This window comes from Hippocampus guttulatus, chromosome 15 (genome assembly GCF_054856545.1).
Source record: "Hippocampus guttulatus isolate MCC_2025c chromosome 15, RoL_Hgut_1.0, whole genome shotgun sequence".
Taxonomy (NCBI): Eukaryota; Metazoa; Chordata; class Actinopteri; order Syngnathiformes; family Syngnathidae; genus Hippocampus; species Hippocampus guttulatus.
The window spans coordinates 16,726,942-16,740,228 of record NC_141275.1 but is presented as its reverse complement, the minus strand read 5'-3'; the positions used below and the strand labels follow the sequence as shown (position 1 = coordinate 16,740,228).

At 55.5% G+C, this 13,287-nt stretch overlaps 4 protein-coding genes across 6 annotated transcripts; 3 read left to right on the top strand and 1 right to left on the bottom strand.

Moving 5' to 3' along the window:
• Positions 1-38: 38 nt before the first annotated feature.
• On the top strand, positions 39-2,261 carry crcp (calcitonin gene-related peptide-receptor component protein). Of its 2 annotated transcripts, none has more exons than XM_086130521.1 (6): positions 39-208; positions 780-816; positions 992-1,090; positions 1,382-1,476; positions 1,560-1,617; positions 1,960-2,261. In XM_086130521.1, exons 1-6 carry the CDS (start codon positions 201-203, stop codon positions 2,086-2,088), a joined length of 426 nt encoding a protein of 141 aa, XP_085986647.1. In that variant the 5' UTR covers positions 39-200; the 3' UTR covers positions 2,089-2,261. The 2 variants fall into 2 exon arrangements, with proteins under 2 accessions (XP_085986647.1, XP_085986646.1); XM_086130520.1 differs by lacking the exon at positions 39-208 and adding an exon at positions 224-491.
• Positions 2,262-3,124: 863 nt separating this feature from the next.
• tpst1l (tyrosylprotein sulfotransferase 1, like) lies at positions 3,125-6,576 on the top strand. Of its 2 annotated transcripts, none has more exons than XM_086130514.1 (6): positions 3,125-3,332; positions 4,244-4,778; positions 5,048-5,206; positions 5,295-5,548; positions 5,767-5,959; positions 6,156-6,576. In XM_086130514.1, the coding sequence occupies exons 2-6, from the start codon at positions 4,371-4,373 to the stop codon at positions 6,189-6,191; spliced, it is 1,050 nt and encodes a 349-aa protein (XP_085986640.1). In that variant the 5' UTR covers positions 3,125-3,332; positions 4,244-4,370; the 3' UTR covers positions 6,192-6,576. The 2 variants fall into 2 exon arrangements, with proteins under 2 accessions (XP_085986640.1, XP_085986639.1); XM_086130513.1 differs by having other exon boundaries at positions 6,111-6,576.
• On the bottom strand, positions 6,572-10,927 carry htatsf1 (HIV-1 Tat specific factor 1). Its single transcript, XM_086130519.1, has 10 exons — positions 10,749-10,927; positions 9,611-9,769; positions 9,319-9,544; positions 9,012-9,059; positions 8,782-8,936; positions 8,089-8,252; positions 7,934-8,030; positions 7,683-7,772; positions 7,472-7,609; positions 6,572-7,356 (listed from the first exon to the last, which is right to left on the bottom strand). The coding sequence occupies exons 2-10, from the start codon at positions 9,767-9,769 to the stop codon at positions 7,129-7,131; spliced, it is 1,305 nt and encodes a 434-aa protein (XP_085986645.1). The 5' UTR covers positions 10,749-10,927; the 3' UTR covers positions 6,572-7,128.
• Positions 10,928-10,964: 37 nt separating this feature from the next.
• On the top strand, positions 10,965-12,923 carry bod1 (biorientation of chromosomes in cell division 1). Its single transcript, XM_086130522.1, has 3 exons — positions 10,965-11,367; positions 12,108-12,232; positions 12,303-12,923. The coding sequence occupies exons 1-3, from the start codon at positions 11,224-11,226 to the stop codon at positions 12,484-12,486; spliced, it is 453 nt and encodes a 150-aa protein (XP_085986648.1). The 5' UTR covers positions 10,965-11,223; the 3' UTR covers positions 12,487-12,923.
• Positions 12,924-13,287: the final 364 nt, after the last annotated feature.

Here is a 13,287-nt window from a genome sequence, read left to right as displayed (position 1 = left end):
CACTCCAAAAAAAAAGAAAACGCGAGAAAATAAATACATTCACTTATTTCCTGTAGTAGAAAATAGAACTTGAGTTTTGTGTGAAACCAAGTTTTATTTTAGATTATTTGGTTGTGTTACCAACGCGGGTTGTTTTGGTACCGCGGAACTAAGAAACGTCCGAGTTCTTGTTTCGCACGGATTCTTTTGCGCCTGCCAACATGGAAGTGTAAGTCCTATTACTTTACCGAGAATATTTCTTACGTGGCTTTTGGCCACTTTCCTTCTTAAATGAGCACTGGCCACATTTCGTTTATTCATGAGCGTCAATGTTGAAGATTAAAGCTTACATTGCTTCACTTTTACCCTTTCGATCGATCGACTGACATAAAGATGACCAGACGTTTTATATTGTAACGTACTTTCTATTTATGTAGTGTGATGCTTCCTCAAAACTGTTTCAACATCACTGAAACCAGATTGGAAAAAAAACAAACACCCGGCTCAGTTTGGTACGTTATGGACGTAAATATACAAGCTCAACCTGTTCCAGCTTTTTGGGAACCTGTTGCAGCCATAACATTCAAAGTTCATGATTATTTGCTCAAAGCAATCCTGTTGATCAGTTTTAAGATGAAATGTCTTGTCTTTGTAGCGCGTTGCATCCAATATAGGTTGAACAGGATTTGCAAATCATCGTATTCCGCTTTTATTGAGGTTTAACACAATGTCAGCCGACTTCATTGGAATTGTTTTTGTACTGTACTTCCATGAGTGACCTTTGGACGTTTTCTTCTTAGGAAAAACGCAAACGCAGCCATGCTCAGTAACTATGAGGTGAGGTGAGGCGATATGCTCAATTGGTCTTTTCTCGTCTTTTGTTCAAGTGTGATCCATATGCCGTTGCTTGCGTCGGCGTTCGCATGAACAAATGTAATGGATTTGTGCGTACGGTAAAACTGTTTGCGGAAAGGAGAAGTTGAAATGCGAGCACCGTATCCTTGTTTGTCAGGTGTTCCAGCTGCTGACTGACTTGAAGGAAGAGAAGAAGGACAGCGGCAAGGGCAAACACAGCACCGGGCAGCAGAATCTCAACACCATCACGTATGAGGTGAGCAGCTCGCTTCCGTCTTCACCTTCTCTCCGCGACACACGTCCTCAAGTGGAAAACGACACCCAGACAGAAAAAAGGACGGGCACCGATTCAGCTCCTGAAGTTAAAGAAGGCAAGGCTCTGAAATGCATCAAAGAACAAAAGTAAAAATATTGGTTTTATCGTCAGTCATGGGTAGAGTAGCAGTTTGGCTAACTGGGAGCGATGAAAACAGACTTCGGCGCACGCAAAGAGTAATTGCACGAGGTTACGTCCGCCTTACGACGCGCGTGTGCCGCTGCAACCCAGACGCTCAAGTACTTGTCCAAGACGCCGTGCGGCCGCCAGCGTCCCGAGATGGTCGACGCCTTCCTTTTGGCCATGATGCGGCACAAACTCACAAAGTCAGTCGGTCGATTTGTCCGCACGCCAAAGATGAGACGCGCTTCTGTTGACGTGACCGGGGTGCCTTTTCGCCTGTCACCAGGGCCGAGAAGCTGCAGCTGCTCAACCACCGACCCCGGACCGCCGTGGAGATGCAGCTGGTGAGTCTTTTGGCCGTCGTCGGGAGATTCTCCTCCACTGAAGGTCATACGCTAAACTCCCCCCTTTGCCGCATCCTCCGGCTGAGTATCTTAGAACAAAAAAAGCCAGATTCAAGCTTGCATTTTGTTTTTCCGGTGAGCGGAGAATCTCTCCTTTCATTTGGTCGATTTGCTGCATCTTTGAAACACAACGCCTGTCAAACGAGATCAATGACCAAACGGCTGGGAAAGTACAAACGAAAAGAGACCAATTTGCAGCGCTCATCTCGGTTGTCCAACGAAAGCGAACTTGACGACATGTGCCATGCTAACCGTGTGTGTGCGTGCGTGTTTGCACCGGAGATGGTGGAGGAGAGCGAGGAGCGTCTGTCCGAGGAGCAGATCGAGGAGCTCATCCGGACCATCTCAGGAGTTCTTCCCGGGGATCCGGAGCAGGAAGAGGCGACGAGCGGCGATGGGGGGGCGGCCTGAGCGCCGGCGCCTCAACTGGGCGGGAGCGCTTCAGAAAACGGACTTGATTCACAAGGCATCCCGAAGAGACATTTTCTTTCTCTTGCTCTTCTCTCGCAAAGAGCTGCAGCGTATGATTATTTGATCAATGTCAATATTTTTCTTTCTTGAAGAAGCGGATACAATAACAGGAATTTCCACCGCTTTATTTCGAAAGAATGATGAGTGAGAGTTGGAGGCTGAGCTTCAACGAGCAGGGCGGGAAGTGCCTGGACCAACGCGTGGCTTTCATTGTTGCAAATGAGGTCGTTCGTAGCTGTTGGCTGGAAACGAAGGACAGCACAGGACGCGTCGCCAAGTTTGCAGTGCGTTTCGGTGCAAATGTTTGCTTTGACAACAGCAGGCCATCTGATGTGGCAAATAAGGGGGGGGGTTGATACTCCCCATCAATTACATCACTTCCCGTGTGACTGTTTGGCCATCCGCTGCACAAATCAATCATTTATTATTTATTGACGCGCATTATTGAGTCTGACTCATGCGGACGCCAAGTGCGCACATGTGCGTCCACAAATCACGTTCAAAGCTGCCATGAACTCATCAAAACGGTTGCGGCCAACTCTCCGAATGCCCACTTCAACCTCTGAAACCATATTGGCGATTTTACGGTGATTTTCCCGATGGAAACACACGTTGTAATGACGATTGAAGCGACGTTACTTTTTTTTTTTACGTTAGCCACGTTGGACATGTCGTCACGTTGCTCAAAAAAAGCGTATTTTCACAATGAAGTGTCAAGTGAATAGGTTGAGGAGGTTAGCTTTAGTCTCAAGAAACGTCCCCGGTGAGCTGTAAGCGAAGAGTAGGACGTAAACAACACGAGCCGAAATCTTTTTAGGCTCGAGTGCGGAAGTGGAGGGGGGGGGGGAGAGTTCGACGACGGCGGAATTGCAATCGAAGAACTCCACCAATGTGGAGGCTCCAAATATGCGCTCGCCCAATCAGCGCCGAGCTTTCAGAAGTGGGGCGGGCGCTTTTTTTTCTTTTCCTGCCGCCCCCCCCCCCCCCATCACCCCTTCTCGTGAATTGTCGCCTCGCGAGTGCGCACTCGAGACTCGAGAGCGGTCCCCAGCATCGTCGGCGGCGATCGGAAACTTGAATTTGTCGCCACTTCTTCGTGACCGACTCGATGGCGACGGCATTTCCGCCGCAGCGCCAAAGCTGAGAGCTTCGCAACGCTTGTGCTCGGTCGGCGGGAGGCTCGGGTGAGTCGAGCCCATCCGAACGCGTCCTTCCGCGGAGCTCACGACGCCTCGGAGCGGCCCCGGGCGGCTAGCTAGCTAGCTCGCTCGCGTCCGCCTTGGCTCTTTTCATTCGGCTTGGTTCGTCGGGTTTTCGGGCCGGGCTCGCCTCGCCTCACCTCGAGGACGTCGGTGAGGGCGCCCGGCCAGATGTGTCGCCGGCCGCCGCCAGGCCTGGGCGGACTCTTGCGCGAGGGCAGCTTGGAGCAAATTGACCTGTTGATGGCGCTGCTCGTCAAGCTGCTCAACGTCGCGTCATGGAACAGACGTTCTCTCGTATTTGAGCAGAACCGCGTCATGATCATCATCATCGTCATCCCGCGTTCTGTCCGATGGCTGCGTCAGTGGTTTTGCGTGTCCCGGAGCTCACTTGCAACCGTCATTTCGGTCGCCCAAGAAACAACAACATTGCGCGTGGATGTCAGAAGAACCGACACGTGACACCGAGGGCGGCGTTTTGCTTGCGGAGCTGCTGAGTCTTAATGACCACGTTGGCGAACCGCAGTCGACGGAGGCTCGGAACCCGTGAAACTGGTCTGCCCACATCCGAGCACCTGTTGGGAGTGCCTTGCCCTCTCCGATTGAGCACACGAGATGCTCTTCTTTGCTCGGCAGCGGTTAACAAGTGTTGGCGTCGTTGCAGCTTCCGATCCAGCGGGCACACAAGTGCCGCGTTGTTGTCATTTGAAAAAAGCGGAAGGCGACGTGCGAATGAGGAAGTTTGCGGTTGATGCGCAATGAGCAGCGGCGAGGGTGTCGCCGAGTCCGATCCGCTTCCGTTCCCCGAGGACGCTCGGATGGCCGCTTCTCCGGAATGGCCGGCGGGTTCCGCACCGGTGCCGGCGTGACGCAAAGTCCCCGTTTTGTTGTTTCAGATGGACGCCATGGACGCGAGCTGGCCCGCGGGCCCGGCGGGAAGCGCCCCCGCCCTCCCCTGAGCGCACCGCGCCGGCAGGCCCGGAACCCTCCAGCGCAACTCGGCGACTCCCGGCTCGGGCAAGCATGCGAGTGAGCCGCTCCAACGTCCTGCTGGGCTGCGTGCTCCTCTGCTCCGCCTCCCTGCTCTACCTGGGCCTGAGCGGGCTGGACTGCCCCCCCGGGAGCCAGCGCTCCCGCTGGGCGGAGCTCCGCCGGAGTTCGGCCAATCCCAACGCCTCGCTGGCCGAGCGTCTTCCCGAGGACACGCCCCTCGTCTTCATCGGCGGCTTCCCCCGCAGCGGCACCACCCTGATGCGGGTCATGTTGGACGCGCACAAGGCCGTCCGCTGCGGGGAGGAGACCCGCGTCATCCCGCGACTGCTCACCATGCGCGCCTCCTGGAGCCGCTCCGCCAAGGAGCGCATACGCCTGGACGAGGCCGGCGTCACCGACCAGGTCCTCGACTCGGCCGTGCGCGCCTTCCTCCTCGAGGTGACGTCATCGCCGTGGCCGAATCGTTCATTGGTCAAAGCGCTTAAAACGGGGACCGCCGCAAAGCGTCAGCACCGTGCATACAGCACGTACACGGGGGGGGGGGGGGGGGCAAGCTCACCTTTAGCCTCGTCATCGACTCACCTTTTCATTTTCCGAGTAGCAGGCCGGACGAAAGGCTCCGGCAGATGCCCTGACCAATTGGAAGCAGGAGTCGGAATGTTTCGGGCACCCGGCCGTTCAATGTTGCGCTCGTGTGTGTGCGTCAGGTGATCGTGGGCCACGGCGAGCCGGCGCCTCGTCTGTGCAACAAAGATCCTTTTGCCTTGAAGTCGCTGACGTACTTGGCTCACATCTTCCCCAAGAGCAAGTTTGTGTTGATGGTGCGCGACGGACGCGCCTCCATCCACTCCGTCATCTCACGCAAGGTGAGCGCCGCCGCCTCGCTTGCGCTCGGCCCGAGCCGACGGGGACCGCGACGGCGCGGGCTGCTCTGACCGCGTTCTGACCGCGCAGGTGACCATCTCGGGCTTCGACCTGAACAACCCGCGCGACTGCCTGAGCAAGTGGAGCAACGCGGTGGAGACCATGTTCAACCAGTGCGTGGCGGCCGGCCCCGAGCGCTGCCTGCCCGTGCGCTACGAGCACCTGGTGCTGCGCCCCGAGCGCGAGATGCGCCAGCTGCTGCGCTTCCTGGAGCTGCCCTGGGACCCGGCCGTCCTGCACCACGAGGAGCTCATCGGCAAGGCCGGCGGCGTCTCGCTCTCCAAGTGAGTCCTCCGATGAGGGAGGGTGTCGGCGCTTTCGCCGTTCACTCAAAAAGCCATTAAAACGTGATCGGATCGGGTGGAGCAAAGCGTTCGCGATCAAGCATTGGCTTTCCACAGAGTACTGTGTTGTTCATACGCTTCGCTCGTTTTAAAAAAAAAACCCAAAATGTGGGCGGAAGCAAACGGCGGCGGTGCGTTTGTGTGTTGCGGCGCGCTAGGGTGGAGCGCTCGACGGACCAGGTGGTGAAGCCGGTGAACACGGAGGCGCTGGCCAAGTGGGTGGGCCACATCCCCGACGACGTGGTGGAGCACATGGCCGAGGTGGCGCCCATGCTGGCGCGACTGGGATACGACCCGCGCGCCAACCCGCCCGACTACGCCCGCGCGCCGCCGCTCTCCAACCCGCCGCTGGTAAGTACGGAAGGCCCGACGCGTTGGGCGACCGGAGCTTCCTCCCTCGCCTGTACTGACAAACTGGGCCGCTCCGTCCAAAGTGCTGATTGGCTGCCATCTACTGGCCATCGTTTGTCATTGAAATCGTTTCCAATCTTGAAATTCACAGCGCGGCGCGCTCAAAGCCCTCCCTCTTGTTATTGTCTCTCACCAGCCTTGGAAGGTGGCGGAACCTTCCGGAGCCACTTAGAGAACAAAAAAAAAGGCAGCAGAACTTTGTGGACACCCCCCCCCCCCCCTCCCGACACGCAAACGCTGCGCATCCCGGATGCACTTTAAAGGCGCACCGCCGGCCCGCCCGCCACACCTCGCCGCCGTCTTTCTGCCTTTTGGTTTTTCTTCTTCTGGTGGCCATCCGCCGCCGCCGTCACGGATCCGCCGCATCCGTGACCTCGCCGCCAATGTGAACGAACCACTCGCTGGACTTTTTTTAAAGACGATTTTCTCAATAAGTTATTACGAAAGACCGACGCCCGCCCTCGCGCATGTCAATAACGGTCACGTGGTCGCTCTCATTCTTGCACAGCTCGTCTCCGTGGTTAGCGACTCGTCAATAATAAACACAAATGACACAATGGAGCGCTTCCTTTATTTGCCAGCCGAGCGTTGGCCTCGGTCGGTGCGTCTGAAGGCAGCGTGGCCTCCTCTGCACGGCAGAGCCCGTTTGCTTCCCGTTTCTTATGGAATGGGGGGGGGGGGGGTGCCATTTTTCCTCACGTGAAGCGGTTCTACAAGCTTTTGAATCCATCCCGTACATCGGAGAATAGAGGATGCACCTCCACATTTGATTGATCGACTTGCCTCGGTATTCCAAATTGCAATTGGTTTAAAATAAGAAGAATGAAATTTGGAGTTTTGGCGCCATCTGGAGGCACCTGTGTTGGTTTGAAGGGAGCGCTTCCAAATGAAAAGCAGTTTTCATTTCCTTTTCTTGGCCGAGCCGTTGTGGAAGCGGAAAAGAAAAAAAGTCCACAATCAGATTATCGGCTCGCACTTGCGTATTCATGATGAGGTGATTTTCCGAGTCGCCCGTCAACGGTAACGGCCATGAAAAGGAGTTTGACGTCGTTGGAACGGGACTCCAAGTGACTCGATACAACGCTCCGAACAAAACGGCGTCTCGTCAGTCAAGCGTCGTCGTCGTCGTCGCTCGCCGCCAGGCTGCTGTCGGTCGACTCGGCGTCCTCGTCGTCATCCTCCGCCGTCTTGTCCGGCCGCGGCGGCTGGGACGTCGGCGGCTGGGGCGGCGCGGCGCTCGGCGACGGAGGGGCGGCCCCCCCCGCTGGCTGCGGCCCCTCCAGGAAGGACGACCAACCTTTCAGGCGCTCTTCACGTTCGCGGCTCGTCTCCTCGACCTTCGTGCGAGCGGCGAGAGAGAGATTTGCTTCATTTTGGCATCAGCTTTTCTGAAATCTCGAGAAAATCAATAGGAAGGCGTCCAAAGCAAAAGTCCACTTTGAGCCCCCCTACCTGATAGTCGGTGGCGCCGTCCCACATCTGCGCGCTGAGCTGGCGACCTCCGAACCAGCGTCCGTGAAAGGACAGGATGCAGGCGTCGGCGTGCTCCTGCTCCTTGAAGGCCACCGAAGCCACGCCGTCCGGATGCCTCTGCCCGGCCGCAACGGCGGCCGTCACGCAAACGGCCCAATGCAAGGCGGCGGCGGCGGCGGCGGCCACTCACGTCGAACAGGATGACCTTCTTGACCTCGCCGAACTTCTCGCACTCCGAGCGCAGGTCGTCGCGGTACTCGTTCAAAACCAGAGGGTCCTCCTGAAGAAGCGCCCGCGCAACGTTTTACTTGACGTGCGCGTCGACTGCATGTCGTCTCACGTGTCTTTGTATGCCATGAAGCGGTCCGCATGTCTGCACCGGATGCTTTGTTTGCACGGATTCACACGGGCGGCGTATTTGATGCGTGTGCGCGTGCGTACCTCAAAGTCACTGGGATGAAACATGTTCCTGATGATGACGACCTTCTCGTGTCGCTTCCTGGTGTCTCCCTGCTTTTGGGGTCTCCAGTCCAACTGTCTGCTTGGACATTCACACGTCAGCATCACAAGACGGCGCACGCACGCGGCGCACCTACTTTTGCTGCTGCTTCATCTTCTTGCGGTAGTCCTTGTTCTTCTTCTTCTTCTTGCTGGCGTCATATTGCCCTTTGAGTTGGAAGCGAGCCGCCTCCACGTGCACTTTGTAGCCTCTGACCTCCGACTCGTCCATAAGGCGCACGGCCAACTCCACCGACTCCCTCTGAACGCAAACCAGTTCGGCCCGAGCTCAGCGTGCGCTTGTTCAAATGAAAGGAAATTTGAGATATACACGCACACAAAATCTGTTACATCTAGAAATGAGTAAAACTAAAAAGCAATTCATCCCCCGATCCCCAAAAATGCATTTCCACCAAAAACAGCAAGCAATTGTATTGCAGCAAAGTATCTCCCGCCTAGAATGATCGACATTGTCTCCACTCTGAGCTCATCGGTACGGCGCTCATAGTTATTCGATGCCGAGGATCAAGATTGCAGGACTGCGAGTGTTGTACTACCAATGGACGGCTTTTGCGCAACCATTTGCGTTCGATCCATTGCGTAAATGTTAAGGCGCCGCAACACGGACTTTGCGTTAGCGCTAAGCTAGCAGGGCCTTGCCTCGGACAGTTTTTGAGCTGTTTGAAATGCGCACGCTGTCCACTGTCTTGTGTTGATTTTACGAAGGCGCTCCTGTACAGGTCACGGTGAGCAAAAGAAAGAGCCCCGTTGGAGGGCGGGGCCGGCAGAACCTTGAGGTAGCAGCAGAGGCCGTCTCCTTTCAGGTTGCCGTCTTGGTCCTTGTACAGTTTGACCTTGAAGTCTTCGGTGATGGGGTCTCTCATGACGATGCCGCACTTGGACATCAGCGCCACAAACTCTTCGGGGCTCGTGTCGGGGGGCAGGCCTGCAAGCGCGCGGCGACCGGTCAGAGCGGCGGGAAGGAGTCGAGCGCGCGCGCGCGCGCGAGCACGCTACTCACCGGACACGTAGACGTTGGTGTTCTTGGTGTCCTCCATGTCAAACCAGCCTGAAACACAGCTCGGACCTTAACGTCATCGTCGTCGTCGTCGTCGCAGCACGCTAAGCTAGTGGCGAGCGCCTCGATTCAAACGTGACGGCAGCGAAGCTAGTTGTCAGCCCGTCAACGCCATTCCCTGTGAGCACTCGGCTGGAGGAACTCAAGGCCCCCGCACCGTTTTGCATTCCACGCGCTTCTTTGACTCAAGATCAAGGGCGAGCGGTCCAAAATCCCGCCGCCGCCCACGTTCCCGTCTCCCGCGCCTTACCCGGATCCGCTTTCCTCTTCTCCCCTTTGCGCTTGCCGTCCGCGGCCGCGCTGGTTGGCTGCTCCGATCTCGGATCCGATCCCGGCTCCCGCGGCGTCTTCTCCCCGAGCGCCGGCCGCTTCTCGGCTTCCGCGGCGACCGGCTCCGCCGCCGCGCCGGCGTCTGCGTCGGCTTCCTGAGCGAAGCCGTAGTTGGCCTGGTAGGCCGCCATGAAGTCCTCCGTGATCTGCGCGCAACCGCAAGGCCATCAACGCGGGCGCGGCACGCCGCCGCCGGCGGGGTGCGGCCGTACCTTGGGGAACCAGGCCTTCTTGTCGTGGTCCCAGTCGTACACGGTGCCGTCGTGGGGGTCCGTGTACGTGAACGGATCCGAAGCCTCTTGGCTTCTCCTGCCGTACTGCTCCTGAAGGCGCAGCTGCTCTTCAAATTCTTTGTTGGCCTCGCCACTCATCTGCGCCCATGACGTCGTCATCAATCAACAGCAACACAGTGAAGAGTCGTAGCGAACGTTTCTTTCGGGTAAAGCATCAATCAATCCGTCAGGTTTTCTTTTTATGATGGGTCGATGAATCGGATGGACAAATATTGCTTCCTTTCTATCACCTTTCCTGAAGACAGTATTTCAAATGAACAGTGCCAAATTTTTTTCTTTAATGCACAAACCTAAACCGATAAGGATTGACCGAGTTCGTGCTTAGGTCAGAATATTAGCAAAAGTGCCGATCGTTGTGGTTTTCAAAGCATCTGTAGACCTTTGCAAATGTCCTTCCATCCACCCATCCATATCCTGATCCGCTTTTCCTTACAAGGGTGCCAGGGACACGCTCGACTGGTTTCCAGACAAACGCACGAGTAACGTACGTAACGTACGAGTAACCTGCCACGCATGTTTTTGGAAGGAAAGCCACACAGGAAGGCCGGAGCCGGAATCGAACCCTGCACCTCTGCGCTGGGAGCCCGACGCGCTAACCAGTCGATCACCGGGCCGCCCCGTCGCAAATGTTGTGGAAATCAGCCTCCCTCCATGGAGGACCAGCGTGTGACCGGATGCAATAACGTCCTCGTCAATAAATGTGCATCATCCTCACTCGAGTTTGTTAAGTGTTTAATTGTTTGCGAATTTTTTTTTCCTCCGTGCACCGTGGGAGGGCTTCGTTTGACGAGCCTTGCTTTTGCCCTTTCATTGGAACCCGCATGCATATTTGTGGGATGATTTGTTTTGCCACACGCAAACCCATTTTACTGTCACTGCCTGACTACAGATTGCAATCATACCAACAGGCGTTGAGTGTACGTCGCAGATTGAGAGTGAAGTGCAGTTGGCCGCGCGTGGCGACAAACGTTGGGAGTTATTTTGGTGCGCGGAGGTGTTTGCTATTTTGAACCGCACACGCTCGATGCTAAAGCTAGCATCAGTGAGCCCGCCTTACTTTTCTGCGGCGTCGAGCGTCCGAATGGCGACGGAAAGCTGCAGACGTGGGCGCGACGGGCCCCTAACTCGCCGACATTCTTTTGCACGCCGGCGTTTTCGTTGGAACTTCTTGAGGACAAAGGCGCTGCGCTAACGTTCGACAAGACGCTCGATTCGCGGTGAGGCTTAAAACGAGTACTTCCGGCTCGCGGTCCGTCCGCGCATGCGTGTCTATTCGACGAGGACGGCTCCGTTTGGGGCGCTCGCCCGAAGCTCCTTTGCTTGCGCCGGCAGCGAAACGGTCGCTCTCGACCGGCACCCCGCCCGCTCGTTTGGTTGCGGGAAGCGAATCGGCCGTCCGCGCGGTCGCCTCGCGATCAGGCTCGTTAGCCCGCGAGTGAAGCGGGCCGCTTGCTGGCTAGCGGCTAGCATTGCTAGCTAGCTTCCTCGACTTTTGAGCGCGAGCTGCTGTCCGCGCCGCGAGTTGGCGGAAGATGGCGGAGGGCGGCGGCAGCCTGGACCCGGCCAGCCTGCCCCCAGGGGACCCTCAGCTCATCGCCATGATCGTGGAGCACCTGAAGAACCGCGGACTGTTCGACGAGTTCCGCCGAGACTGCCTGGCGGACGTTGACACCAAAGTAGCCCGCTCCTGACAAGCCGCTAACAGTCAAATTTCTTCACTTTGATTCCTCTCCACCATTATTTCTGATGATCACCCGTAGCATAACTTTATGCACACACACACACACACTCTTCTAGCTATTTATCTACCTCTATTCCTACATTTTATTATTCCCACGCTTATTGCGGTGTGGTTCATCTATTTACTTAATTTCACAAGAGCGTATTGCTCCCACATCAGGAAAAAAAAGTTCAATAGGACGTTATGCTGTGAGGAAACTGTTCACGTGATACAGTTTTACACTGCAAGTTGAACTGGAACAAAAGCAAGCAATTCCTTCCCGTTGGGGTCTAACCAAGCCAATGTAAAAGCTAGCGAACTGCACTGCTCTTCTACACTCCTGTCCCCATGAAGGCCAGAACTTGAAAATTTCCAAAGAACACATCGGGCTCTGCCACGCAACGGAACCAGAAGGAATTGCAGAGTTAGACTTGGGCATGATAACATTTAAAGCTTTCAAAGTGTAACTTCTGTTCTAATGGGACACTGAACTTTTTTTTTTCATACAAAGGCGCAAATGAATGATGCAATTTTGAAGAAGTGAAGACGGTCCCCGCTGACCATCAAGTAGAAATGCATTCCTCCAAAATGGCTACATAGAAGCCATAAGGGTGGTGAAATCCAACCAGGCTCTCTTCAGGCTGTCGCTGCATCGGTTTCTTTTCACAATCCTGTTGTCATTTTCTCCGCTTGCAGCCGGCCTACCAGAACCTCCGTCAGAAGGTGGACAACTTTGTGACGTCGCACCTAAGCACTCAGGAGTGGAAGCCGTCCAACAACAAGAACCAGATGAGAAACGGACTCAGACACAGCGTGGTCCAGTAAGTCGCCGCCACCAGCGCCGCGTGCGCGTGCGCGTTCGCTGACGTCGCTTGCGGTTTGCGTGTGGAGGTCGGGCATGTTGGAGTCGGGGGTGGACCGGATCATCACTCAAGTGGTGGACCCCAAAATGAACCACACCTTTCGGCCGCACATCGAGACGGCCATCCACGACTTTCTGTCGGCAGACAAGAAGGACGACGACGCCGGAGCCTTGGAGCAGCCGCAACCCTCCGAGGGACCCAAAACCCCTTAAAAGAGCCCCCACCTCCCCCACTTGTATTCAGTTATTCTTGCAAGAATTCGTTGTAATCCAAACATGCTATTATCGCAGTCATGGAATGAGAAGTGAGCCAAATAAGGCATCCGCCCAAATTGCGCTGGGAAAAGAACGTCACAAGTACCCCGGGGAACGTTGGCAGCTTTGCGTGAGCCAACCGGGAACACGGCCTGGTGGACTCGATGACGGGGGGGACCGCTCACTTCGCACTCTGATCAATTCTGGGGGCACCGCCTGTGCCCGCGACGGCGACCGCGCGGCCATCCCTGCGCCAAGCGCAGCTGGAGAAATTGACGCCCGCCAACGTCGGCCATCATCAATAAGACTTTTGTGTGTTTGTCGCAAAAGGAACAGCTGCTGTCGACTGTCAATTTCCCCAGTGTGGGACAAATAAAGGATATCTTAGCTGACAAGCTCCTCACACTTTGAGTGATGTTTCAAGATGAACCTCACGGAATTAAAGTTGAGTTAAATTGCCGCTGGACTAATTTTGCCCTCGTGTAAACTTTGACGTGTTCAAAAGGTGAGCGTGTCACGATTTCATCTGTGTTCATGCGGTCAATTTTGCTTTTCAGCACCTTGTGTGAGAAGCGCAGAAACAAAGAGGTGAGCGTTCAACGGGTCAAAGTAAGACCTGTCGAGGTTCAGTTTAGGTTCGTCCTGAAATTTGACCTCGAAACCCAAGATCACAAACTTTTGAATTGGTGTCGTGTGGTTCTGGAGTTCTTTTATTTCCGCAGTGTGTGACGTACGACTTGGGACCGACCGATCCTTTTC

What these genes read in the sequence shown, in the direction of transcription:
- crcp (XM_086130520.1), top strand. Translation starts at nt 421, where the DNA reads ATGCTTCCTCAAAACTGTTTCAACATCACTGAAACCAGATTGGAAAAA. An exon ending in ATGCGGCACAAACTCACAAA is followed by an intron (nt 1,477 to 1,559) that starts GTCAGTCGGTCG and finishes GCCTGTCACCAG; the next exon opens with GGCCGAGAAGCTGCAGCTGC. An exon ending in CCGCCGTGGAGATGCAGCTG is followed by an intron (nt 1,618 to 1,959) that starts GTGAGTCTTTTG and finishes TTTGCACCGGAG; the next exon opens with ATGGTGGAGGAGAGCGAGGA.
- tpst1l (XM_086130513.1), top strand. Translation starts at nt 4,371, where the DNA reads ATGCGAGTGAGCCGCTCCAACGTCCTGCTGGGCTGCGTGCTCCTCTGC. An exon ending in TGCGCGCCTTCCTCCTCGAG is followed by an intron (nt 4,779 to 5,047) that starts GTGACGTCATCG and finishes TGTGTGCGTCAG; the next exon opens with GTGATCGTGGGCCACGGCGA. An exon ending in GGCGGCGTCTCGCTCTCCAA is followed by an intron (nt 5,549 to 5,766) that starts GTGAGTCCTCCG and finishes GCGGCGCGCTAG; the next exon opens with GGTGGAGCGCTCGACGGACC.
- htatsf1 (XM_086130519.1), bottom strand. Translation starts at nt 9,769, where the DNA reads ATGAGTGGCGAGGCCAACAAAGAATTTGAAGAGCAGCTGCGCCTTCAG. An exon ending in AGAAGGCCTGGTTCCCCAAG is followed by an intron (nt 9,545 to 9,610) that starts GTACGGCCGCAC and finishes GGTTGCGCGCAG; the next exon opens with ATCACGGAGGACTTCATGGC. An exon ending in GCCTCTGCTGCTACCTCAAG is followed by an intron (nt 8,253 to 8,781) that starts GTTCTGCCGGCC and finishes GTTTGCGTTCAG; the next exon opens with AGGGAGTCGGTGGAGTTGGC.
- bod1 (XM_086130522.1), top strand. Translation starts at nt 11,224, where the DNA reads ATGGCGGAGGGCGGCGGCAGCCTGGACCCGGCCAGCCTGCCCCCAGGG. An exon ending in TGGCGGACGTTGACACCAAA is followed by an intron (nt 11,368 to 12,107) that starts GTAGCCCGCTCC and finishes CTCCGCTTGCAG; the next exon opens with CCGGCCTACCAGAACCTCCG. An exon ending in CTCAGACACAGCGTGGTCCA is followed by an intron (nt 12,233 to 12,302) that starts GTAAGTCGCCGC and finishes TTGCGTGTGGAG; the next exon opens with GTCGGGCATGTTGGAGTCGG.